This window comes from Aethalodelphis obliquidens, unplaced genomic scaffold, assembly GCF_003676395.1.
Source record: "Aethalodelphis obliquidens isolate GAN/ISIS:26980383/991018 unplaced genomic scaffold, ASM367639v1 scaffold3, whole genome shotgun sequence".
Taxonomy (NCBI): Eukaryota; Metazoa; Chordata; class Mammalia; order Artiodactyla; family Delphinidae; genus Aethalodelphis; species Aethalodelphis obliquidens.
In genome coordinates, this window is record NW_020837947.1 from 51,157,159 (window position 1) to 51,184,650 (window position 27,492).

A 27,492-nucleotide genomic window follows, 5' to 3' on the forward strand; every position below is an offset into this window, starting at 1 on the left:
ATATTTTTTCAATATGTACTTAATCTGATATTAATATAACAACTCTATCCTTTTGATTAAAATTATCATGGTATATATATATATATATTTCCATCCTTTTACTTTTTATATATTTAAAATGGGCTTCTTGTATGAAGAATTTTGCTCTTTTATCCAGTATGACAATCTCTACCTTTTAATTTGTGCATTTAGATCATTTACACCAGATGCATTTATTAGTATGGTTCAGTTTAAATCTATAATACCATCTTGTTATTTATTTATTTGTCTCATTTTTTCTTTCTTCCTTTTTCTTCTTTTTCTGCCTTCTCTTAGATTATTTTACATGATGCTATTTTTTCTCCTTTTTTAACTTATTAACTATAAATCTTTGATGCATTTTTTTAGTGGTTGCTATTGAGTTTATAATATATATATCTTTAACTTATCACAGTCTACCTTCAAGGGATAGTATACCTTTACTTATAGTATAAGAACCTTACGAAAGTTTATTTCTGTTTCTTCCCTCCCAGGTTTTGTGTTATGATTGTCATACATTTTACTTCCGTATATATTAAAAATCCCACAATAAATTATTATTTTTGCTTTAAACATTCAATTATATTTTCAAGTGATTTCATTTTTTAAGTCTTTTATATTTACCCACATGGTTACTATCTTCAGTGCTTTTCATTTCTTTATGTTGATCCAAATTTCCTTGTGGTATTTTTTTATTTCTTCCTAAAAGATTTCTTTTAACATTGCTTATAGTGCAGGCCTGCTGGTGATTAATTCTTTCAACTTTCGTGTGTCTGAAAAAGTCTTTATTTCAACCTTGCTTTTGAAAGGTATATTCACTGGATATAGAATTCAAGATTGATTATTTTTTTCTTTCAATGTTTTAAAGATATTGCTTCATGGTCTTTTCACTTACATTGTATCCAACAAGAAAGCTGCTGTTATTCTTATCTTTGTTCCTCTGTACATAGCATGTCTAAATTTCTCTGGCTGTTTTTCTGATTTTCTTTTTACCACTGGTTTTGAGCAATTAGATTATGATGCCTTAGTGTCATTTTTTTTTTTCTTTCATGTTTCTTGTGCTTGTGATTCATTGAGCTTCTTGGATCTGTGACTTTATTGTTTTTATCAAATTTTGGAAAATTTTGGTCATTATTTCTTTAAATATTTTTTTGATCTTTCCTCCTTTCTTCTCTATCACAGGGACACCAGGCTGCTTGAAGTTATCACAGAGCCCACTGTGCTGTAGTCTTTTTTTTTCCCATATTTTTCTCTCTGCATTTCATTTTGGATAATTTCTGTTGGTGTGCATTCAAGTTCACCAATTTATATCTTCCATGTTTCTACTTAACATACTCAATGTTTCTTCTAGCTCTCCTAGACCATATGGAATACAGTTATGAAAACTGTTGTAATATCCCTATCTACTAACTCTATCATCTGTGTCATTTCTAAGTTGATTTCAATTGACTGATTTTATTCCTCATTATGCATTGTATTTTCCTGCCCTTTTTTTTGTTTTTTGCATGCTTGGTTATTTTTGATTGGGTGCCAGACACTGTGAATTTTATTTTGTGGATGCTAGATATTTTTGTGTCTCTATAAATATTCTTGAGCTTTCTTCTGGAATGCAGTTAAATTACTGGAAACAGTTTGATCCTTTCAGGTCTTACCTTTAAGCTTTGTTACTCAGGACCAGAGTGGCATTTAGTCTAGGGCTAATTTTCCCCACTGCTAAGGCAAACCCTTCCGAGTATTTTACTGATACCCTGTGCATTATGAGTTTTCCCCCTCCATCTGGTGGGAACAGGAACTATTCCCAGCCCTGTGTGAGCTCTAGGGATTGTTCCCTCCATACGTTCTGAATGATTCTTTCCCCAGACTTTGGTAGTTTCTTTGCACCCATGCACTGGGAATACTCAGCTAAAGACTTTCAAGAGACCCTCTATACCCCTCCAGAGCTTTGTGCAGCTCTCTTTTCTTGAGTACTCTCCTGTGAACTCTGGCGCCGAACTCAAACCCCTTTGTGCTCTCTAGACATCCAGGTCCATCTCCTCAACTCAAGGAAACTATTAAGGCTCTAGTGCAACCTGGCATTCTCTCCAGGCAGTAAGCTGGAACAATTGTAAGACTCATTTATTTCCTGTCTCTCAGAGATCACTGTCCTCTGTTGACTGATTTTAAATGACTTAAAAGCTCTTGTTTCATATATTTTGTGCAATATTTTAATTGTTTCAGGTGTGAGAAATCCTAATGCTCCATTTTGCTGGAAGCACCAGTCTTCATAATTTTATTTTTTAGTGTACATTACAATAACTTTAAAAAAATAACAAGTATAAAATTTTCCGCCTATAAATTTCAGGGTGTTGGTACCCTAAAATACTTATTTTAGTGTGTCTGTTGGGTACTTCATCCATGAAAATAAGAAATCAACAATGGCTCCAATGTTTTTCACCTGGTTGACCAGAAAAATGATGGTAGATTTCACATAAAAGAGAGTAGGTTATAAAGAGAAGTGAATGAGTTTAGTTGATATCAGATTAATGTTGAGCTGCTGGCAGACTCTCTAGATGAAAGAGAGAGTCAAGAGCTCCAGAGAGGCAATGTTGGAAATTCTCTTTGTAAACTTATAGGTAAATGAGTTTTGGTAGACAAAGAAACAAAAAAGTTTAGAAAAATAAAAATAGAATGGAGAATACAAAGGAGGTAGATATGGCAATCAGTACTACCAGGATGCACTGTAAGTGGATTTTGAATTTGACACTACTTCTTCCCAACTAAGACTGAAAGAGAAATATGTTGTGTTCTGAATTTATTATTTGATGACTAATGCTACAAATAATTTTTATATAGAAATTTTCTCCTAAACTTAAACAAATAGGGATATATGTGATGGACCCCTATGTAAGGGATATCGGCGAACGTAGTGAATAGTACCTTCAACATAAAATTGCAAACAGTGCATTCTACTAGCATCTACTCAGAAATTGGAGGATATGTAGTAATTCATATCGCAGTGAAGATATTTCTTGTGATGGAAAACTGGGAGAATAAGATTCTGTCTCCTGATACTTTCACATAATAAAGAGATTGAATTTTGGAAATCTAGATAAGGTGTTTCTCATTGGATTCTGGTTGACTTGTTTGTTATCATGAATTCTGCATTTAGCCATAGCGTTGAATTAGGCCATTTTGATAAAGTGCTTATTAGTAAACTTGTATTGAATTGCTTCTCTATCTACAACAGCACACTGAGTACTACCAGAGCACTGAAAACAAAGCTACAACAAAAAACACAAACCTTCTCTCAGGGATCTGATGATACATATAGGTCAGAAGAAAAGTGTGCATGAAACCACTGGATAGCAGTTTACCCATGAGACCACATGTCAAATTATATGATACAGGCTAAATATTTAGGCAAACGTGCAACATTAAGAATAAATAGAAGTATTTCAAGGGAAGCTTCTTGGAGGAGCTAATTTTCTTTTAAGTTGAGTCTTAGAAGGTATAGTAGAATTAGGAGAAGTTGTTGAGGTTTGTTGGAATCAGAGCATTGTCTGGGAGGTCAGATTTGTTTATTCATTCATTTAACATATTCTTTGAGCATCTGCCATGTGGCAGACATTAGTGGTATAAGAGCTCGGTGAATAAGACATCTTTGTTCTCATGGAGCTTACATCCTAGTGGAGAGGCCAACTATAAACAATTAATCACATAAATAAATGAACAAGAGAAATAACTGATACTGCACAACATAGAATTGAATAGGGAGAAGTGATAGTGAATGATTAAGTGAGTTACTTTGGAGTGAATGTTCTTGAAAGTCCTGAGGAAATAACTTCTAAGCTGAGATCTGAGTAACAAAAAGCAGCAAGCAACTCAGGCAAGGTCCTGAGAGAGGAACCAGCTTAATGTATCCAAAAAATAGAAGACCCACTCAGCTGAAACATGGTAGATGAACAAAAGAGTGATTGGAGGTAAGGTTAGAAAGGCAGACAGGTATTACGACAGTATATGTGACTCAATCATGAAGGTGCTTTGAACACAGGTTCAAATAAAACTGAGAAGAGAAACTTATAATTTTGTTTTAGGGTTACCTAGTTATTTTTTAGGTCTGCTCATTCAACAGATGTTAATGAGTACCTATTATGCACTAGCAGCTGTGCTAGACAAATCTGGAGCATGTGTATTGAGAGCTGAGATAGAGACAAAGCTATAGTCAGATCTGGAGCAAAGGGCATTTGCTAGGGATGGGTGATCATTTTAAAAGGAATCAATGAATCAATGGATAGATCTTGAACATTAGTATTGGGGACTTTGGATTTAAAATAGTAAGTAGAAGGAAAGTACCATAGAATCTTACACAAAGAGAAAATCTTTGATAAGGATTATTGTAGAAGCTATGAATAGGGAAGCCAGAGGAATTAGAAGCAGAGGTATTAGCTGGAAGAGTGTTAAAATAACACAGGTGTGAAGCAACAGACAAGACTGTTGGCAGTGGAAACAAGCATAGGGCAAGGGCCCAGGAATTCCACACGTATCCTATCTCTCAACTTTTAAAGTGATTTGCAATTTATGTCTCCTGTTTTATTACTCTCTTGCTATGTATTTCGTGGATTTGAGTCAACGTTCACCATCTTTTAACCTGTTCCTTACACATCACAGACTTTATTTTGGTGCTAAGAACTCTCTAAACAGCATTTTCCCATAAAATGCATTGCACAAAACTATGTTTTAAAAAGTAATAGACGAGCATGAACCAAGGTGGCGGAGTAGAAGGACGTGCTCTCACTCCCTCTTGTGAGAACACCAGAATCACAACTAGCTGCTGGACAATCATCGACAGGAAGACACTAGAATTCACCAAAAAAAGATACCCGGGGGCTTCCCTGGTGGCACAGTGGTTGGGAGTCCGCCTGCCGATGCAGGGGGTGCGGGTTCGTTCCCCGGTCCAGGAGGATCCCACGTGCCGCGGAGCGGCTGGGCCCGTGAGCCATGGCCACTGGGCCTGCGTGTCCGGAGCCTGTGCTCCGCAACAGGAGAGGCCACAGCAGTGAGAGGCCCGCGCACCGCAAAAAAAAAAAAAAAAAAAAAAGATACCCGGCATCCAAAGACAAAGGAGAAGCCACAATGAGACGGTAGGAGGAGCACAATCACAGTAAAATCAAATCCCATAACTGCTGGGTGGATGACTCACAGACTGGAGAACAATTATACCATAGAAGTCCACCCACTGGAGTGAAGGTTCTGAGCCCCACGTCAGGCTTCCCAACCTGGGGTCTGGCAACAGGAGGAGGAATTCCTAGAGAATCAGACTTTGAAGGCTATTGGGATTTGATTGCAGGACTTTGACAGGACTGGGGGAAACAGAGACTCCACTCTTGGAGGGCACACACAAAGTAGTGTGCGCATCGGGACCCGGGGAAGGAGCACTGAACCCAGGGGAGACTGAACCAGACCTACCTGCTAGTGTTGGAGGGTCTCCTGCAGAGGCAGGGGTTGGCTGTGGCTCACCATGGGGACAAGAACACTGGCAGCAGAAGTTCTGGGAAGTATTCCTTGGCATGCACCCTCCCAGAGTCTGCCATTAGCCCTACCAAAGAGCCCATGTAGGCTCCAGTATTGGGTTGCCTCAGGCCAAACAACCAACAGGGAGGGAACCCAGACTCACCCATCAGCAGTCAAGCAGATTAAAGTTTTACTGAGCTCTGCCCACCAGAGCAACACCCAGCTCTACGCACCACCAGTCCCTCCCATCAGGAAACCTGCACAAGCCTCTTAGATAGCCTCATCCACCAGAGGGCAGACAGCAGAAACAAGAAGAACTACAGTCCTGCAGCCTGTGGAACAAAAACCACATTCACAGAAAGGTAGACAAGATGAAAAGGCAGAGGGCTATGTACCAGATGAAGGAACAAGATAAAACCTCAGAAAAACAACTAAATGAAGTGGAGATAGGCAACCTTCCAGAAAAAGAATTCAGAATAATGATAGTGAAGATGATCCAGGACCTTGGAAAAACAATGGAGGCAAAGATGGAGAAGATGCAAGAAATGTTTAACAAAGACCTAGAAGAATTAAAGAACAAACAAACAGAGATGCACAATACAATAACTAAAATGAAAACTAAACTAGAAGGAATCAATAGCAGAATAACTGAGGCAGAAGAACGGATAACTGACCTGGAAGACAGAATGGTGGAATTCACTGCTGCAGAATAGAATAAAGAAAAAAGAATGAAAAGAAATGAAGACAGCCTAAGAGACCTCTGGGACAACATTAAACGCAGCAACATTTGCATTATAGGGGTCCCAGAAGGAGAAGAGAGAGAGAGGACCTCAGAAAATATTTACAGAGATTATAGTTGAAAACTTCCTTAACATGGGAAAGGAAATAGCCACCCAAGTCCAGGAAGCACAGCAAGTCCCATACAGGATAAACCCAAGGAGAAACACACCAAGACTCATAGTAATCAAACTGGGAAGAATTAAAGACAAAGAAAAATTATTGAAAGCAGCAAGGGAAAAATGACAAATATCATACAAGGGAACTCTCATAAGGTCAACAGCTGATTTCTTAGCAGACACTCTACAAGCCAGAAAGGAGTGGCATGATATATTTAAAGTGATGAAAGGCAAGAATCTACAACCAAGATTACTCTACCTGGCAAGGATCTCATTCTGATTCAATGGAGAAATCAAAAGCTAAGAAGCAAAAGCTAAGAGAATTCAGCACCACCAAACCAGCTCTACAACAAATGCTAAAGGAACTTCTCTAAGTGGGAAACACAAGAGAAGAAAAGGACCTACAAAAACAAACCCAAAACAATTAAGAAAATGGTCATAGGAACATACATATCGATAATTACCTTAAACATGAATGGATTAAATGCTCCAACCAAAAGACAGGCTTGCTGAATGGATACAAAAACAAGACCCATATATATATGCTGTCTACAAGAGACCCACTTCTGACCTAGGGACACATACAGACTGAAAATGAGGGGATGAAAAACGATATTCCATGCATATGGAAATCAAAGAAAGCTTGAGCAGCAATACTCATATCCGATAAAATAGACTTTAAAATAAAGAATGTTACAAGAGACAAGGAAGGACACTACATAATGATCAAGGGATCAATCCAAGAAGAAGATATAACAATTATAAATATATATGTGCCCAACATAGCAGCACCTGAATACATAAGGCATCTGCTAACAGCTGTAAAAGAGGAAATCGACAGTAACACAATAATAGTGGGGGACTTTAACACCTCACTTACACCAATGGACAGATCATCCAAAATGAAAATAAATAAGGAAACAGAAGCTTTAAATGACACAATAGACCAGATAGATTTAATTGATATTTACAGGACATTCCATCCAAAAACAGCAGATTACACTCTCTTCTCAAATGTGCATGGAACATTCTCCAGGATAGATCACATCTTGGGTCACAAATCAAGCCTCAGTAAATTTAAGAAAATTGATATCATACCAAGCATCTTTTCTGACCACAATGCTATGAGATTAGAAATGGATTACAGGGAAAAAAACGTAAAAAACACAAACACATGGAGGCTAAACACTATGTTACTAAATAACCAAGAGATCACTGAAGAAATCAGAGGAAATCAAAAATTACCTAGAGACAAATGACAATGAAAACGATGATCCAAAACCTATGGCATGCAGCAAAAGCAGTTCTAAGAGGGAAGTTTAGAGCTACACAAGCCTACCTCAAGAAACAAGAAAAATCTCAAGTAAACAATCTAACGTTACACCTAAAGGAACTAGAGAAAGAAGAACAAACAAAACCCAAAGTTTGCAGAAGGAAAGAGATCATAAAGATCAGAGCAGAAATAAATGAAATAGAAACAAAGAAAACAATAGCAAAGATCAATAAAACTAAAAGCTGGTTCTTTGAGAAGATAAACAAAGTTGATAAACCTTTAGCCAGACTCATCAAGAAAAAGAGAGAGAGGACTCAAATCAATAAGATTAGAAATGAAAAAGGAGAAGTTACAACAGACACCGCAGAAATACAAAGCATCCTAAGAGACTACTACAAGCAACTCTATGCCAATAAAATAGACAACCTGGAAGAAATGGACAAATTCTTACAAAGGTATAACCTTCCAAGACTGAATCAGGAAGAAACAGAAAATATGAACAGACCAATCACAAGTAATGAAATTGAAACTGTGATTAAAAATCTTCCAACAAACGAAAGTCCAGGACCAGATAGCTTCACAGGTGAATTCTATCGAACATTTAGGGAAGAGCTAATACCCGTCCTTCTCAAACTCTTACAAAAAATTGCAGAGGAAGGAACACTCCCAAACTCATTCTAGGAGGCCACCATCACCCTGATACCAAAACCAGACAAAGATACTACAAAAAAAGAAAATTACAGACCAATATCACTGATGAATATAGATGCAAAAATCCTCAACCAAATACTAGCAAACAGAATCCAACAACACATTAAAAGGATCATACACCATGATCAAGTGGGATTTATCCCAGGGATGCAAGGATTCTTCAATATGTGCAAATCAATCAATGTGATACACCATATTAAAAAATTGAAGAATAAAAACCATATGATCATATCAATAGATGCAGAAAAGCCTTTTGACAAAATTCAACACCCATTTATGATAAAAACTCTCCAGAAAGTGGGCATAGAGGGAACCTACCTCAACATAATAAAGGCCATCTATGACAAACCCACAGCAAACATCATTCTCAATGGTGAAAAACTGAAAGCATTTCCTCTAAGATCAGGAACAAGACAAGGATGTCCACTCTCACCACTATTATTCAACATAGTTTTGGAAGTCCTAGCCATGGCAATCAGAGAAGAAAAAGAAATAAAAGGAATACAAATTAGAAAAGAAGAAGTAAAACGGTCACTGTTTGCAGATGACATGATACTATACATAGAGAATCCTAAAATGCCACCAGAAAACTACTTGAGCTAATCAATGAATTTGGTAAAGTTGCAGGATACAAAATTAATGCACAGAAATCTCTGGCATTCCTATACACTAATGAAGAAAAATCTGAAAGAGAAATTATGGAAACACTCCCATTTACCATTGCAACAAAAAAGAATAAAATACCTGGGAGTAAACCTACCTAGGGAGACAAAAGACCTGTATGCAGGAAACTATAAGACACTGATGAAAGAAATTAAAGATGATACCAACAGATGGGGAGATATACCATGTTCTTGGATTGAAAGAATCAATATTGTGAAAATGACTATACTACCCAAAACAATCTACAGATTCAGTGCAATCCCTATCAAATTACCAATGGCATTTTTTATGGAACTAGAACAAAAAATCTTACAATTTGTATGGAGACACAAAAGACCCCGAATAGCCAAAGCAGTCTTGAGGGAAAAAAACGGAGCTGGAGGAATCAGACTCCCTGACTTCAGACTATACTACAGAGCTACAGTAATCAAGACAATATGGTACTGGCAAAAAAACAGAAACATAGATCAATGGAACAAGATAGAAAGCCCAGAGATAAACCCACGCACCTTTGGTCAACTAATCTATGACAAAGGAGGCAAGGATATACAATGGAGAAAAGACAGTCTCTTCAATAAGTGGTGCTGGGAAAACTGTACTGCTACATGTAAAAGAATGAAATTAGAACACTCCCTAACACCATACACAAAAATAAACTCAAAATGGATTAGAGACCTAAATATAAGACTGGACACTATAAAACTCTTAGAGGAAAACATAGGAAGAACACTCTTTGACATAAATCACAGCAAGATCTTTTTTGATCCACCTCCTAGAGAAATGGAAATAAAAACAAAAATAAACAAATGGGACCTAATGAAACTTCAAAGCTTTTGCACAGCAAAGGAAACCATAAACAAGACTAAAAGACAACCCTCAGAATGGGAGAAAATATTTGCAAATGAATCAACAAAGGATTAATCTCCAAAATATATAAACAGCTCACGCAGCTCAATATTAAAAAAACAAACAACCCAATCCAAAAATGGGCAGAATACCTAAATAGACATTTCTCCAAAGAAGACATACAGATGGCCAAGAAGCACATGAAAAGCTGCTCAGCATCACTAATTATTAGAGAAAGGCAGATCAAAAGTACAATGAAGTATCACCTCACACCAGTTAGAATGGGCTTCATCAGAAAATCTACAAACAACGAATGCTGGAGAGGGTATGGAGAAAAGGGAACCCTCTTCCACTGTTGGTGGGAATGTAAACTGTTACAGCCACTATGGAGAACAGTATGGAGATTCCTTAAAGAACTAAAAATAGAATTACCGTATGACCCAGCAATCCCACTACTGGGCATATACCCAGAGAAAACCACAATTCAAAAAGGCACATGCACCCCAACGTTCATTGCAGCACTATTTACAATAGCCAGGTCGTGGAAGCAACCTAAATGCCCATTGACAGACGAATGGAGAAAGAAGATGTGGTATATACATACAATGGAATATTACTCAGCCATAATAAGGAACGAAATTGGGTCGTTTGTTGAGACGTGGATGGATCTAGAGACTGTCATACAGAGTGAAGTAAGTCAGAAAGAGAAAAACAAATATCATATATTAACGCATATATGTGGAACCTAGAAAAATGGTACAGATGAACTGGTTTGCAGGGCAGAAATTGAGACACAGATGTAGAGAACAAACGTATGGACACCAAGGGGGTAAAGCCGCGGGGGAGTGGGGATCGTGGTGGGATGAACTGGGAGATTGGGATTGACATGTATACACTGATGTGTATAAAATGGATGACTAATAAGAACCTGCTGTATAAAAATAAATAAATAAATAGAAAAAACCTATTTATTAGGTTTATAGACATGTGTGTAATTAAAAAGAAAAACCACTACTGTTACCTTGATATCAATGTGCCAATCTGCTTTTTACCTATATTTACATGCTTGGTACTAGTACCTGTGGTGATTTAAGAAATACTGTTCATAGTGTGTTCTGTGTGTGCGTGTGTGTGTGTTTCATAAGAGATAAAATGGACAAATGAGTCACTGGCAAAAGAACAGCATGACTGTGCAGGGGAAAAATAAAACTTCATCCCTAAAAGGAATAAGGAGGCTATTTGAGGCTACTTTACAATCATCAGAGTCCACAACTATATACCTCATTAAAGAGTGTTTGCCTTCATTGATATGGCTGCAAAGAAAAAAAAAAAAAGTGATAGACAACAATTAGAAATATAGGGTATTTGTACAGGTTCATTTCAGTCTCTTTGTCTGCAAAATATAGCATTTCTAGTCTTTCATGAGAAGCCCCAAGCTAGAACCACCCAGCTGATCCACTTGTGAATTCCTGACCCAAAGCAATTGTGAAACACAATGAAAGTTTATTATTGTTTTTTGAGGGTTTTTTTGCGGTACACAGGCCTCTCACTGTTGTGGCCTGTCCCGTTGCGGAGCACAGGCTCTGGACGCGCAGGCTCAGCGGCCATGGCTCACAGGCCCAGCCGCTCCGCGGCGTGTGGGATCTTCCCGGACCGGGGCACGAACCCGTGTCCCCTGCATCGGCAGGCGGACTCTCAACCACTGCGTCACCAGGGAAGCCCCTATTATTGTTTTAAGCCACTACGTTTGGGGTAATTTATTATACAGCAGTAAATAATATACTCATCCATGTCCTTTGCCATATAATTGTGATGCATGTGAACAGGGTGTTCTTATATTCCCTTTAACCCTGAGCTTAGCCATTTGATTTGCTTTGGCTAATAGGAGGCTCTCTTGGTCCTCTGCCATCACCATGAGAAAAACATGTCCTGGCTAGACTGCTGGTCCAAGAAGAATGGGAGACACTTGGAGCAGAACCTCTCCACCCAGCCCAGAGACATGCAGTGAGAAGCAGAGCCACCCATCTAGATTAGCTGAATCCCAGCTGGTCCACAGACACATGAGCAATAATAAATGATTATTGTTTGAATCAACTGAGTCTGGGGGTAGCTCTACCACGAGTGAACTGGAGTCAGATGGAGTCAGAGAATCCATGGGAACCTGAAGGTCTAGGCCAAGCCCTTAATTAGGGTTCTGATTTGAGGAGCTAATTGGAGGCTTCTAGCCTGAGTACCGAAGCCTTGCCTTCTAGGGCTAGGACCCACTTAGTAACTGGAATGCCAACTGCCCCCTGGCTGGAGAGAGCAGAGGTTTGGTATTTGGAATTTCAGGAAATCCATGTCAAGACTGTTCACAAAGCACCTACAGTGGGGTTTTTTTGTGCTTTTCCTTACGTTTCCATAGTTTATTAATTCTCTTATGAAAAATCTGCATAATCACCACAAATAAAGTCATTGCAAAATCTGCACCTTCTTTTTGCCAGCACCAACTTCCTTCAGTCTGTTTTTGTGTTCTTTTCACTGTTTTCTTGAGATCTTTTTCTTCTCATAAAGACCATGTCTTGCAAGTCTGTGTTTGGCTTCATGAATTGTTAAGTCATGCTGAAGCCAGGTGTCTTGCCACTACCAAAATGGGTTTTTTTAAGCCAAATTCAAAGATGACATCAAGTGTGGTTTTGTACATTTTAGCAAGTTTTTCCCAAATTTCTGTCTAAGACACTGTTGCCTTCCTTCCCAGGATGAAGGTCATCAGTGATCATTTGTTTCCACTGAAGTAGTTGGTTGGTCATGCACTCCCTGGTTAGGATTTATACCATGTTGTTCATGATGGCAGTCAATCCTCAGCAGCCAGAGAGGACTACAGTGTTTTATATGGAGACATTATTGTGCAGTGTGAAAACAGAAGCACAGGATAGTGATGGAAGATTCAGAGCTTTGCAGACTATTCCCATAAAAATGGGTGAAGGTGGCCAGGGGAGGTTGACTAGAGAAAGGAAATAAGTGCATTTGAGTTCAAAGAAGCTAATTAACCTTATTAAAGTGGAATGGAGCTCATACTGAAAATTTTCTTTTATAGGTTAGAAATAGGAAAATTTCATTTTCCTTTCTTTGAAGTAAAAAATATCCCAAGTATATATACATGTAAAAAGTACCTTTAAAAGAAAACCTATTTTAAGAGGTTTGAAAGTGAAACAGTGAGTACAGTATAAAAGCATTAAGATACTCTGGGGTGTATTTCATCGGTACATTTACTCACAACCTGTCTCTCTCATTGTACCCAAGGCATGTATTAATGAGCTAATAAAACATGCCATGTCATGTTTTATTGTTTGCTGGGCATCTGTTCAATCTTGTATCACTCACATATCCAAGACTTCAAAGATGCTGGTGGTGGCGATAATAAATACCTATAATTTTACTAACATCCTTTTTTCATAAAGTAGACACAGTCTTAAGTCATTCGTTGCAAATAAAACTGTTGAATTTATTCAGATTTAAAAGTTATTGAGTATGGTTTAAATGTTTTTTTATTATGAAATACATCAAGCATACAAAAGAGTGTATATGACAGATCTATACAGTTTAAAGACTGAAAATAAAATAAAACACCTAGGTGCCCACTACCACATTTAAGAAATAATGCTGTCTATATTTTTTTAATCCACAAAATGTTTTTATTTAAAAGAAAAAACAGAAAATGTATTGTGAAGTAAGCTTATTAGAAATCAAATATAGGAATATTATATTAGATATGCAAAGGTGAGAAAGCAAAGGTTGATACAGATATGAAGAAGGCAGAAAAGCCCTTGGTGACTGAGAAAGCTAAGTGTGTATAATAGCCCTTTCGATTAAGCAGGCCCTCAAGTTTAGAGTGGGTATGGTTGGTGAATGTTTTTATTTGATAAATGTTTAAATTGAATTTGTACGCCATTTAGAGGTACTCCAGGTCACTCACTGTCAGCTATCGCAGCAAAGCATCTTAAAAGGCAGTTTATTTGCCTGAGAGATGAAGCATCACTATTAAGCTTGTAAATTGTTTAATAGAATACCATTTTGATCACAGGACAAGAATAGACCATTCAGAAAGTGAAGCCCAAGACCTCAATTACCATCTGTCTATATGCCAGTAAATCCCGATTTAATCTCCATCCCAGATCACTACTGAATATTTTGCTGCTTATTCAATACTTCCACCTGGTGGTATCACAGGCATCTCAGACTCAGTACTTATAAGACCAGATGTATGACCTTTCTCTCCAAACCCATTCCCTTGTCCTTTGTCTTCATGAAGAGCACCACCATTCATCCAGGCTCTCAAGTCAAAAACTTACGAGTCATCCTTAATACTTCTGCCCCTCACCAGGCTTAGCCCCATGGCTGCCTTACTCCATCTCCTGTATCACCACCTTAGCCAGAAGCGTAACTGAGAGGGAGCAGAGAAAGCAAGTTGCTTTCCTCAGCACTCTCTTCAGTAGTAGACTGTGGTGGTTAAAAACAAACCAAAAAAAGGCCACAAATTCTTTAACTCTCCTCCCATTGCCTCCTATCGAGTGGTGAGGATATATGACCCTTGAACCTCAGTGGGCTTGTGGTCCCCTCAACTGATAGAATAGGGTAGAAGTGACACTACCTGAATTCTCAGGCTGGGCCATAAAAGGGTCTCTTAGAATTGCTCACTCTCTTGAAACGCTCCCTGTCTCTGCCCCCTCTCAGAATTTAACCACCATGCAGTGAGAGACCATGGGTAGGTGCTCCAGCCCCCCATCCCAGATGGGCCTGATGTGTGGGGGACTCAGCCAGTTCATTGGAAGTGGACCTCTAGCAGTTCAGTTCTTGCAGCCCCAGCCCTCTGAATCATCCCTAGCTTTTTAGGCCTTCCCACCTGAGGCCCCAGACATCATGGAACAGAGACAAGCTGTCTTCTCTGTTCCCTTCCTGAGTTCCTGACCCACAGAATCTGTGATCATGATAAAATGGTGGTGGTTTTTTTGCCTTTGAGTTTTGGGGTAGTTTGTTACACAGAAATAGATAACTAGAATATAGATCTTTCCAACATGCTGGTTAAGACCATGCTGAAAAGATGTTGGGAGAAACAGTATAAATACACTTCCAAAACATCACTGATTGAATCCTAAGATTTATAGAGAAGGTAGTTACTTTATTCAGCTCGGGCTGCCATAACAAAATACCATAGACTGAGTGATTTAAACAACAGAAATTTATTTTCTCGCAGTTCTGGAGTTGAGAAGTCCAAGATGAAGGTTCTAGCAATTCAGTTTCTGGTGAGAGCTGTCTTCCTGGTTTGCAGATGACCGCCTTCTTACTGTGCACTCACACAGTGGAGAGAAAGCCGAGCAAGCCCTCTGGTGTCTCTCGTTATAAGGACACTAATCCCTACCCTTATGACTAATTTAACCTTCTTTACATACTTACTGTAAATATAAACACACTGGCAGTTAGGGCTTCAACATATGAATTTTGCAAGGACACATACATTTGGTCCACAACAGTAGTCAAGAGCAGTACCTTGTTGATGCCCTCACTCCCCCACCATTGATGGCATAGGCTGCAGCCTGGCTTTACCCCATGCCTCCCCCTTTTGCATGGTCCAAGATGCCATCCTCTCTTGCCTGAGCAATTCCAGTAACCTCTTCCTTCTCCGTGTGTTCAATCCTCCCATCTTCTAGTCTTTCTCCACACCACCAGAGATCTCAAAATGTGGATCTGATGCTGCTGTTCCTTCATCTCAACCCCCAGTAACATCTCATCACTCCATGGATAAATACCGAAATCCTGACAGTGACCCAAAAGACCCTGCGTAATCCGACCCAGTCTATCCCTCCAACCTCACCTTGTACCATTTTTACCCTCACTGTCTGCATATCAGCCCCAATAGCCTTCTCTCATTCCTCAGACAAAGCATTCTCCTTTGTATTTACAATCCTTGCATACTTCTTCACCTTTACTAACTTATCCCTTATTCATCCTTCCTGTGTCAGCTCAAGTGTCACTTCCTCAAGGAAACTACTCCCCAAAGCCCCAGTCTCAGTCAGGTTCTTTTATTACTGCTGTCATAAAAGTATGTTCATTTTCCCCGTTGGAAGTATCTCAGTTTGCAGTTACATATTTATCTGTGTGGTTATCTGATTGTCTGGCTTCCCTTCTAGACTGTAAGAACTGTGAATGCAAGGACTCTCTGGTTTTCTCACTGGTGTGAACACCTAAAACAATGCCTTGTCTGTAGAAGATACTCAGTAAATAAACAAATGAATGAATAGAGGAAATACAAATGGTTAATCAATGAAATTACTTCCCATATTTAAATGAAATGCCACTTTTCACCTGTTAAATTCACAAGTAAAACAATAATTCTACTCAGTGACAAGACAGTCTCAAACTTGGCTGGTCAGGTGCATATCAGAACCTTTCTATAAAACAACTTGCAGAATATTTTAAGAAACTTTAAAATGTTCAAATCTATTGTCCCAGTAATTCTAATCATAGACTCTATCTCTAGTAGCCAGCTTCCAAGGTGACCCCCAATGAGCCCCACCTCCTAGTATTCTGAGTCTAATTCCTTCCCATACTATACTAGGTTGGTCTGTGTGACCAATAGCATACAGCAGAAATGATGGTGTGTCACTTCCAAGATTAGGTTATGAAAGATTGTGACGCTTCCCCCGGAGTGTGCTCTCACTCTCCCTCATTCTACTGGATCACTTGCTCTGGGGAAGCCAGCTACCATGTCATGGGAGCAGCCCTGCAGAGTGACCCACGTGGCAAGGAACTAACACCTGCTGCCAGCAACCACCCGAGTGAGCTTAAGAGCGTATTCTCCAGACCCTTTTTGTGGCTGTTGCCTGAGCAAACAGCTTGACCGCAGTCTCCTGAGACATCCTGAGCCGTAACCAGCCAGCTAAGCCATGCCTAGACTCCTGACCCTCAGAAACTCTGAGATAATAAGTGTGTGTTGTTTTAAGATGCTACATTTGTGGGTAATTTGCTATGTGGCAATAGATAACTAATACTCCATCCTAAGGAAATTCTTCCTAAAATGTTTTAATAGTTTGCTAATGTTGGCAATGCAGACTTTATATAGTATAAACATTTCTCATCTTAAGGAATGAATTAATTCATTGAAATGCTTTCAGCTGCAAAAAATGGGAAATCCAATTAAATAGATACAAAAGTAAGGAAACATGTTTTACTCTAACTGAGCATGCAGAGGTAGTCAGGCATCAAGGGACAGTTAACATGACAACTCCAGATATCAAGGTTTTCTCTATACCTCTGTTCTGCTTCCTAGTGTCCTCTTTATTACCAAGCTTGTGGCAGTTTGGCTACAGTAGTCCTGGGTGTGGCTCATCAAGACAGAGCAACATCCACAGGTGCCACTTTTGCCTGGATCTCTTTCTGGGAGCTCTGCAGTATACCTTCCTCATGTCTTATTGCCTAGAATTGGACCACATGCCCATTCCTAAATTAATCATTGACAAGAGCAGTGACTACCTGAACAAAATTAGGGTTTGTTAGTAAAGAGAGAGAGGGAAGTAGATCCTCGGTGAGCGACTATCGTGTACACAGTAGGGAGCTATCTTGTTTCACTCTTTGAGCAGCTCAGATTGCTCTTGCCTCTCAGTTCCCGCTGGCCACCACTATATGTCATCCCTGCTTACCTGGAATATAACTTAACCCCTAATGGATCTTCCAGTTGTTGCCCCTCCAGTCCAAACTGCCTCCGAAGCAACCCATCTAATTGCATGTGTAGTCATATAACTTCCTGCTAAAGACAGTTTTCTAGCACCTAAGTAATAAGATCCAACCCTCTGGACCTCTCACCTACCTGACTAGCCTTGTCCTTCTTCATCTACCTTTCCCACTGTCTGCTTCAACAATATGGAACTAATATTGATGCCCCAAAGTCATCTCATACCTTATCTTCCTGGCTAATTCCAGTTTATTATTCAGAACCTGATTCAGCTAACAGTTCTCCAGCTGAAGCCTTCCTTGGTAAAACTAGTCACTCCCTTCTCTGTGCTGTAAGCATAGCTTTCTTTTCACATACCATACTAGTTCCTGTGTACTGTCTTTCTCCCTTACTGAACTTCTGCTAAAGGTCAAGGAGTAATACCTAATTCTCAAATCTGTAGTGCCTGGCGTAGTAAGCACACACAAAAATTAATTGAACTGCATCTACTGCACATTTACATGGTATATCAAGCACCAACATACACTGCACGTTTCACAGCAAGCCAAGTTTCCCTTTGGTGCTGTTTGTTCATCTTAAAGAATTAAGCAGCGTTCCCTACTGCCCCTACTGTGCAACCCCTCTGAAGACTATCTGCTGCCCTCTAGCTGTTCAAAGCTTTCCCCATCCCAAGGATACCCCTTGCTGAAGGATTTGAGCTGTAAAACAGTCTTCCCTTCTCCATCCTGACCCCTCCTCAACATATCATTCCCATACATCTCAGCAAGAACTGACTCGTGGGGAGTACAGGAAGGGGCTGGCTAGCCCTAGACCAAAGAATTCCTGACTTTTAAATTCCCTGATAACCATTCTCTCTAATGTGTGAGTAAAATTTTAATAGCTTTATTTATTATATAGAAGCACTTTTTAAAACAGACTTTAGTTATACATTTATCACATCTTATCAGTTTCTCTCCCATGATTTACCTAGATACCTACTTTACTGTCTCCAGTGTGATTGGATTATAAATCAAAGCAAATTATTTCATCCTATTAGATGATGCTGTTAAAATGTTATACTCTTTCCCCCTTCCTCAGGATTCCTGAAAAAATACTATGACATCTACTATTCCTAATCTTGTTACTTATATGCTCTAGATTCTTGGATCTTTTCAGTGGATATTATTAAAAGACTTAATTTACAGGTTTAAAATGCTTTGTTGATACATAAATGAAACGTGTCATTTACTCTTAAATACAACCTACTTTTTAGACTGTATAAGATATTTTTAAGTATTTCTACTATGTATTAAGCAAAATAGAATCCGACTGCTATACAGCTAAGACCCATCTCTGCTATTTACTAATGTCTGATCATGATCGAAATACAGCCTTCAAGTCTCCTTACCTACTGAATGGGAATAATGATAATTAAGATTTTTGAGAGGTAATAGAATAATGAACATGAAAGTGTCATCACATATTGTTGACTCCCAGGAAATATTAGATTCTATTCTCCCCCTTGCTTTCTTCTTATCCCTAAATTTAGGGAGTCTTTCTGAAATTTTCCTTGACTTAAAAAAAAAAAATAAAGCTGGTAAACATTTTGGCTGTTGTTTAGCTTCTCAAAATAGCTGAAAAGGCTAATTCAAAGCAAACATATAAAATGGTGAAATGTGGCGTTAGATTTGATCTCTTATCAGACCCAAATTTATGCTGCATAAATATACAAAGATATATTTTACAGATAAATTATAAAGGTAGCAGCTCAGTATATGAATCTGAAAGAAGCATGACAACAGGAAATATTTGCATGCTTTCTTTAAAGTACTTTTAACACTCTTCTTCTCTGATAATGTGAAAGATAGAAGTTTGGCTCGGCAGGTTCCGGTTGGGGCTTGAACATCTTCCTGAATCAATTAGTTTGCCTTTGTTCTGTGACCATGGACTAGACCTTTAATCCCAAGCAGCCACTTTACAAACACACTTTGGTTCCATGTAAATAGGTATGTACAAATGTATTACTACCATTAGGAAAGCAACTCAAAGTACACATTCCCCAGACAGCTCAGTAGCAGAACAGAATATTATATCTGAGTACAACCACCAGTGCCACTGTCTTGGGAAACATCATCTTGCAAGATTCAGGGTTTTTTTCCTGTGTGTTTTTTGAACTAACCTTGCTTGAGCAAAAAGGTCATGTTACAGTGAATGAGAGACCTACATTTTAAAAATTAATATCCTTCAGTCTGACAGTCCTTCAGTAGGTATGTTGACGTATATTACCTTTCTGAAAAAGAGAAAATCCCATCAAAAGTCAATGTTCACTGAATGTATCCTCCTTCTATAAACTGTACAGATGTAAGTTGATGCTGTAAGTATATCTGAATCTCATTTACTCTGACTGCTCTCATTCATTTCACACCAATTCTGTATATCTGATATCTGAAGATACTAATTCGGATGTGGTTATCAAACTAGTTTCTTGGTATTTTACAATTGTACATTAACTTTTCCTTTGTAATAGAGCATGCTCTCTTAATGTATACATGGCAAGCTGACAGAAATGAATAGAGGGACTTTGTTTCATTTGTAACCAAGGTCACGATAGGTAATAATTTAATGTTCAGGTAATAAATTTTCTGATTAATTTAGGAACAGAATTATTGACTTATGATCTGATTAACTTATGATAGCAGATTTCAAGGGACTATATATTAAGTGTTTCTCGGCTATCTGAATTTTCTAATTTTGTTTTCGGAGATCGTGTATTAATTGAATTAAAATGTAGAAATGGTGAATAATAAAATGTCTTAATCAGAATAAGGAAAATATAATAAAACTGAATCTTTGACCATTGGAGATCTTCCAGGAATTATTCTGAGATAGAACTGTATTGATTTATCTATTATATTAATATCCACATATAGATAGGTATAGATGTCATTCCTGTATTGTGAGCTTCTTGAGGACAGGCTATTCATTAATAAATATTATTAATAAATATATTCATGTCTATATTGCTTTACAAAGAACCTAACCCATAATAGAAACTAAATCAATGTTTGTTATATGAATACATGAGGATGGTATACAAACCACGAAAAGTTAATTGAGAATCATATAACTTTTTAAAATTTTAAGCATTTGAGACCAAGAAATGTAAAATTTTATATTCATTACCCTTTTTTCTTTTTTAGGAACTTTATTTTTATTTTATTTTATTTTATTACATCTTTATTGGAGTATAATTGCTTTACAATGGTGTGTTAGTTTCTGCTTTATAACAAAGTGAATCAGTTATACATATACATATGTTCCCATATCTCTTCCCTCTTGTGTCTCCCTCCCTCCCACCCTCCCTATCCCACCCCTCTAGGTGGTCACAAAGCACCGAGCTGATCTCCCTGTGCTATGTGGCTGCTTCCTACTAGCTATCTATTTTACATTTGGTAGTGTATATTTGTCCATGCCACTCTCTCACTTCGCCCCAGCTTTCTCTCCCCCTTGAGTGTCCTCAAGTCCATTCTCTACATCTGCGTCTTTATTCCTGCCCTGCCACTAGGTTCATCAGTACCGTTTTTTTAGATTCCATATATGTACGTTAGTTAGCATACGGTATTTCATTTTTCTCTTTCTGACTTACTTCACTCCGTATGACAGACTCTGCCAGTCATATTTGAGATGCCTGTTTCTTCACAGCCTCACCAACGCTGAGTGATGCTTTAAGGCGGTGGAAAGTGGTTTGTTTGGTCAGAAGCCTCCAAATCAAGATGTTGTCAGGGTTGTATTCCTTCTGGAGGCTCTAGGGGAGAATCCCTTTCCTTGCCCTTTCTAGTTTCCACCTTCATTTCTTGGTTTGTGGCTTCATCCTCCATCTTCAGACCCTGCTGCCTCCCTTTTATGAGGATCCTTTTGACTGCATTAGGCTCATCCAGTTAATCTGGGATAATTCCTCCATCTCAGGATCCTGAATTAACATAACTGCAAAGTCCCCTTTACCATGTAAGGTAACATTCACAGACTCTAGGGATTAAGATGTGGCTATCTTTGTGGGGGACCATTGTTAGCCTATCACAGGGAGATTTGTCATTCATCTGTGATAGAAAGTGCACATACCTTGCCTTATTGTCTTTTGTCTTCTATTGTTTGTGGTTCTTTTGCTTTTATTTTTTGCTATGTAGAGTTTATCCCGATAAATTGTGTGAAATACAGAGCAGTCTTAATTTTCTTCCAGAAATCTATTCAGTTGTACCAGCACCATTTACTGAAAAGTCCAACTTTTCCCTAAAATATAGTAAATTCCTGTGTATAGTTTGATTGATTGCTGGACTTTCTATTTCGTTCCATCATTTGTCTATCTAAAAAGTGCACTTTTTATTTTTTAATTATCGAGGCTTTATAATATAGTATCTGGTAGGGCTAGACATCATTAGCTCTCCTCATCTACCCTTCTTCCCCCCACCTCACCCTACACTGCTCTTCTTTTTCATGGCTTCCTGCTTATTCTGGTTATTCTTCACGCTGTTTCCAATGTGAACTTTAGAATCAGCTTGCCTAAGTTGGGGGGGGGTGGGGGAGGGGTGGTGTTAATTTTATTGGAGTAACTTTATGAGGTTGGATCTTACTATCTTTAAACATGATATGCCTTTATATTTATTTAACTTGCTTTCCTTCAGTAGTATTTTAACATTTTTTTCATACCAATTTTGTACATTTCTAAGTTTATTCCCAGCTTTTAAATCTTTTTTTCATAGATATAATGTAAGAAAAGGCCCTATTTACAATACTTTCTGATTAGTTTTTATGTATGAAAGCTATGGTTACATCTATTATGTTAATTATAAATTATATTGATTTTATATGCTGCTACCTTACTGAATTATCTTCTTGTTTTAGTAGTTTTTTGGTTGAGTTTTGTATATTGGTCTTCCCCAATATACAGTTATACTGTCTTCAAATAGTGACACTTAAACTCTTCCTTTCTAATTTTTATACAGCTATCCTTTTCTTGCCTCTTCTATTACATTGTTAAATAGCAATGGTATTGTGTTCATCTCTGTCCTGTTCCTGATTTTAGGAAGAAGGGCTCATGTGTTTCCCCATAAAGTATTTGCTGACTTTTGGGTGATCATGCATGCTTGTACACACACACACACATAAACACAGACACCTTTCACATTAAAGAAATATACATCTGGAATGAGGGCATTTTTTTTTCCTTGTTAAAATAGTTCCTGTTTCTGCAGAAACTTCATTATTAGATTAATCTGTGATGGATGAGTTATCATAATTCAAGTATACAGTTCTTTTTTTCTATCAACTATTCATTGTCATGCAATAGTAAAAGCACTAAAGATGCAGCAAGCTTACAAAGTACTATTTTCTAAAAGAAATAGCAGGCATTTTCTTCTTTATTATTGTACTTTTGGTTATGCAGACACTTTGATGTTATAAATTTTTATGTCTCCCATAAATCTGGTCAGAAATTACTTTTGATTTTGTTGATTAAGTTAAACAGTCTATAGTAGGATAGAGTACGGGGTACAAGTGGTCCAAAGTAAGATAAAAGACTACGATAAAAATGATAGATCTTAAAAAAGAAACTGGTTTATGCACTAAACATTTTGTGTTTTGGTCTAATATTAACATGACATCTGTGTAAAATGACAAAAAGAACCGGTGTTGAATCACATTCGTTATATTTCCAGTCATTCTGCATTATCCCAGATGGCTAAATATGTTCTTTGCATGAAGTTTGAATTACTGTGTACGTTTAGTGTCCCATACGACATTTTTGTCATTGGTAGAGATTTCAGTAATTAAAATGGGAAACAGGAGCTTAGGTTATTTTCCTTACCAAAACTATGTTCCTTGGAACCACATTACTGTGATGGTTTTCGTGCTCTTGTACATTGGATGTCTTAAGCTGAGTGCAGGTTAGAGGATCCTTTCTGTATAATTACAGGAAGGTCTTTCTTTCCTTCAACACTGTGATCTGACCTGTGACAAATCTGTACCATAGTATGTAAATGGCTAACAAGTCAACTGCAAACCAACTGAATGTACAAATCTTAGTGCTGGTGCTGAAATCTCTTCAGAATAGTGATCATGATCTCAAAGTTTATTTCAAAATTTGCAAGCATCAAGTGTCAGTCATAACTGAAGATGAAACACTAATGAATTCTCATGCTTTAGGTGTACTTGCTTTTTAGATTTTCTGGTTCTCTGCTATTTTTACCATACTGTTTCATTTAAATTTCCTACACGCATGACTTCCCTGGTGGCGCAGTGGATAAGACTGCACTCCCAATTCAGGGGGCCTGGGTTGATCCCTTGTCAGGGAACTAGATCCCACATGCATGCCGCAACTAAGAGTTCACATGCCACAACTAAGGAGCCTGCATGCCACAACTAAGGAGCCCTGGAGCTGCAACCAAGGAGCCTGCCTGCCGCAACTAAGGAGCCCTTGAGCCTCAGCTAAGGAGCCCACCCACTGCAACTAAGACCCGGCACAACCAAATAAATAAATTTTTTTTTAAAATATAAATAAATTTCCTACACGCTAACTTCGTTTGTGCCATTGAAATAAAATTGCAGTATATTACATTTATAAAAAAAGAAGAAATACGCATCTGTTCCTGTTTTATTCAGTGCTTTTTTCCCATCAAGAATAGGAGTTGAGGGCTTCCCTGGTGGCGCAGTGGTTAAGAGTCCGCCTGTCGATGCAGAGGACACGGGTTCGTGCCCCGGTCCGAGAAGATCCCACATGCCGCAGAGCAGCTGGGCCCGTGAGCCATGGCCGCTGAGCCTGTGCGTCCGGAGCCTGTGCTTTGCAACGGGAGAGGCCACAACAGTGAGAGGCCCGCGTACTGCAAAATAAAGAAAGAAAGAAAGAAAGAAAGAATAGGAGTTGAATTTTGTCAAATGCATCTTTAGTATATCTGGAGAGATAATATGGTTTTTATCTAGGTTTATTAATATGATATTAACTTCACATATTTTAAAATCCATTCTCAGATTTCCAAAATTAAATGCTATCATTTATTCGCAATGTTTTATGAAGCAGTTTACGCACTGTTTCTCCCCAAGTGGCTTTTTGATTATTACACAATACTATGTTGCATATTTGTAACTGTTGCTATAAGTGAAACTCTCTTTTTGTTTAAAAGCATGTAAAATTAAGTTGAGAATTTGATCTGACCAATGGGTTGAAGATTCCCTTCAACATGGTGAAAGAGGTGGGGCTAAATCTAAGATCTTTTTTTAATGGTGTCTAAGTTTTCTTATTATTTTTTATTTTGTCCCCAAATAATGGTGGAAGGAGAAGGATTGTGGTATGGGCGGCAGGAAGTAAAGTGTTTGAGTTAATTAATCCTTCTGGATGGGTTCTAGTTAGTTTGAGATTTCAAAGAAACACCGTAAAATGAGCATCATTATGTATATCGCTTCATCATTCTTGTCCTCAGAGAGCTAACTGCCTAAAGCAGAGCTGTCCACTAGGGTAGCCACCAGCTCCTTGTACCTATTGAGTACTTGAAATGTCACTAGTGATGTGCTGTAAGTGTAAAATATACACTGATTTTGAAAAGTTAGTGTAAAAAAAGAATGTAAAATATTATTAATAATTTTATATTGATTATATTTTTTATTTTATTATAGTAATATTTTAGATACATTGGGATAGATAAAATGTCATTAAGATTAATGTCACCTGTTTCTTTTCACTTTTTTAATGTAGCTACTAGCAAATTTTTAATTGCATATGGGGCTTACATTATAATTTCATTGGACATCACTGGTCTAGAGTCAGTAGGTATGTGTATGCTTATGTTTCCTTAAAGATACTACCATGATTTTCGTAATGTAAAAAGATGAAATTAAATAAACTACAGTTATGTCTTCCCTTATCATCTTGTTTCTTCTTATGGGAATAAACTTTGATGAATAGTATGATCTAATCATACTCCATTGTAATGGGTTACCTTCTCTCTGATTTTTTCTATCTGCCTGCTTATAAGAGAATGCAGTTCCTTCATTATGCCCTTGACATTTTAACATAAGTTAAAGACAATAGGATTCTTGTGTTTTGGAATATTAGCACTTAATTAAGAACTGATATGAATCTAGAAGAGAGTTAGTTTGAAGGTCTAAGTTTCTAATTTTGCTTATAAGTATATTTTCATAGAAGTTCCCTAGCTCAAAATAAAATTTGCTTCAGCATTTCTTTCATTTTTTCCCAATTACCCTAAAAAAGCAGTTCCCACCTCCTTAGTTCTCTTTAGATAGAGGTCAGGGTCAGCATCTTTTAGTTCTGTCTTGTTGCAACAGCCTGAGTGTTTTGAATAGTTCATTTTTTAATGCTTATTCTTCAAAAACCTAAACAAATTACTCCTCAAACCTTTTTAATCTTGGCTTTTGTTGCAATTTTTAGGAAAATCATATCACAGATGATATTGGAATATTAACTTGGAAGAAGCAGACTTTTCTCTCCCATGGTGCCTTATTAGCAAAGAGCTGCCAAGCTGCAATGGAATTAGCAAAGCATGATGCTGAGGTTCAGGATATGGCATTTCAGTATGGGAAGCACATGGCCATGAGTCATAAGGTATTTGCATACCCTTTCTATTTTTTCTGTATTTAAATAGCTAAAATGATACACAAGAAACATTTTACCATTTAATGAACTGCTTTTATATCTCAAAAACTGTCTATTGAGTACATAAAATCTATCATTCGTGGTGGTTATTACATAATATAAACAGTACGATTGGTGAGTACTGTATAATTTTGATAGAAAGCTACAGCTTACTTAAACCATATTTGTGATGTTTGTCTCTTCTTACCACCTGAAAGGGTTCTTGAAAGAACTCTTGCAAATTATTAAATAACATGTAATGTTGTCAGTCACAAAATGGAAGAATATTTGCATTTTTGTTACAGTTCCCTTATAGTTCCTATGTAAAACAAACTGTGGAAAGTTAATGAAATTTAGAAATATATGGAGCAAAGTTGAAAGCTTTAATTCCAATAACTGATTCTTTTGAATGGGCATAATGAAATATAAAATGTCTCAAGATTAGCTGTTATTTTGTTACCTCCATGTATATGTAATTTTAAATTCCATTTAGTACGTATTTCTTAGATGCCATTTAAATAACTCATAAGAAGGGGGAAATATATACAAAAATATGTAATATCTCCAGGTGAGTTTTTATGTCCTTTATTAAATCTTTGATTAATTTATTTATTATTTGATTATATTTATTAAATAAATATAATTTATGATCCTTACCGTGAACTTAAAAAGCAAAATAAAGGCTGCTGCCAAATAAAAAAGGAATATGTTAGGGGAAAACTATTTTAAAAGTTTTTTTAAGATTATTGTTAATCATATGAGCTGTTCTTTTGCTTATTAAAGTACATCTAAAAACTGAGTTCCTTAAGCTTAATTTTTCACTGTAGTAACTGGTGCTTTCTGAATATGACTAAAACATGCCAATGTATATGCATTTCACTGATTTAACTCTTTTCACTACTCCTTCTAGATAAATTCTGATCTCCAGCCTTTTATTAAAGAAAAGACCAGTGACTCCTTGACTTTTAATCTAAACTCAGCTCCTGTAGTCTTACATCAGGAGTTTCTTGGAAGAGATTTGTGGATTAAGCAGATCAGAGAGGTAAAATGAAATTACTCTTATTTTAGGTACCAATAGTATTTGGTTGATTTTAAAACATAACTCATATTTTATGATGATCTAAGACTGATCAGCCATATGGAGCATATAGATCAGTCATATAAGAGCTTATTCATATAACAGGTAAAATTCTTAATTTATAATATACATTTTTGAGAGGTAAGTGTTAGTTAAAAGTTAGGGACTGTAGTACTGTGTTTTCTTATTATC

The 27,492-nt window shown here is 37.5% G+C and overlaps 1 protein-coding gene across 2 annotated transcripts in view; it reads left to right on the top strand.

Annotated features, from left to right (window-relative positions):
* The window catches only part of PDSS2 (decaprenyl diphosphate synthase subunit 2), a 257,101-nt gene that overhangs the window by 182,385 nt on the left and 47,224 nt on the right, over positions 1-27,492 (top strand). For both annotated transcript variants that reach the window (XM_027089390.1, XM_027089396.1), the window contains 2 exons: positions 26,019-26,192; positions 27,133-27,264. In XM_027089390.1, coding sequence (XP_026945191.1) covers positions 26,019-26,192; positions 27,133-27,264 — 306 coding nt within the window. The remainder of the gene's footprint in view (positions 1-26,018; positions 26,193-27,132; positions 27,265-27,492) is intronic.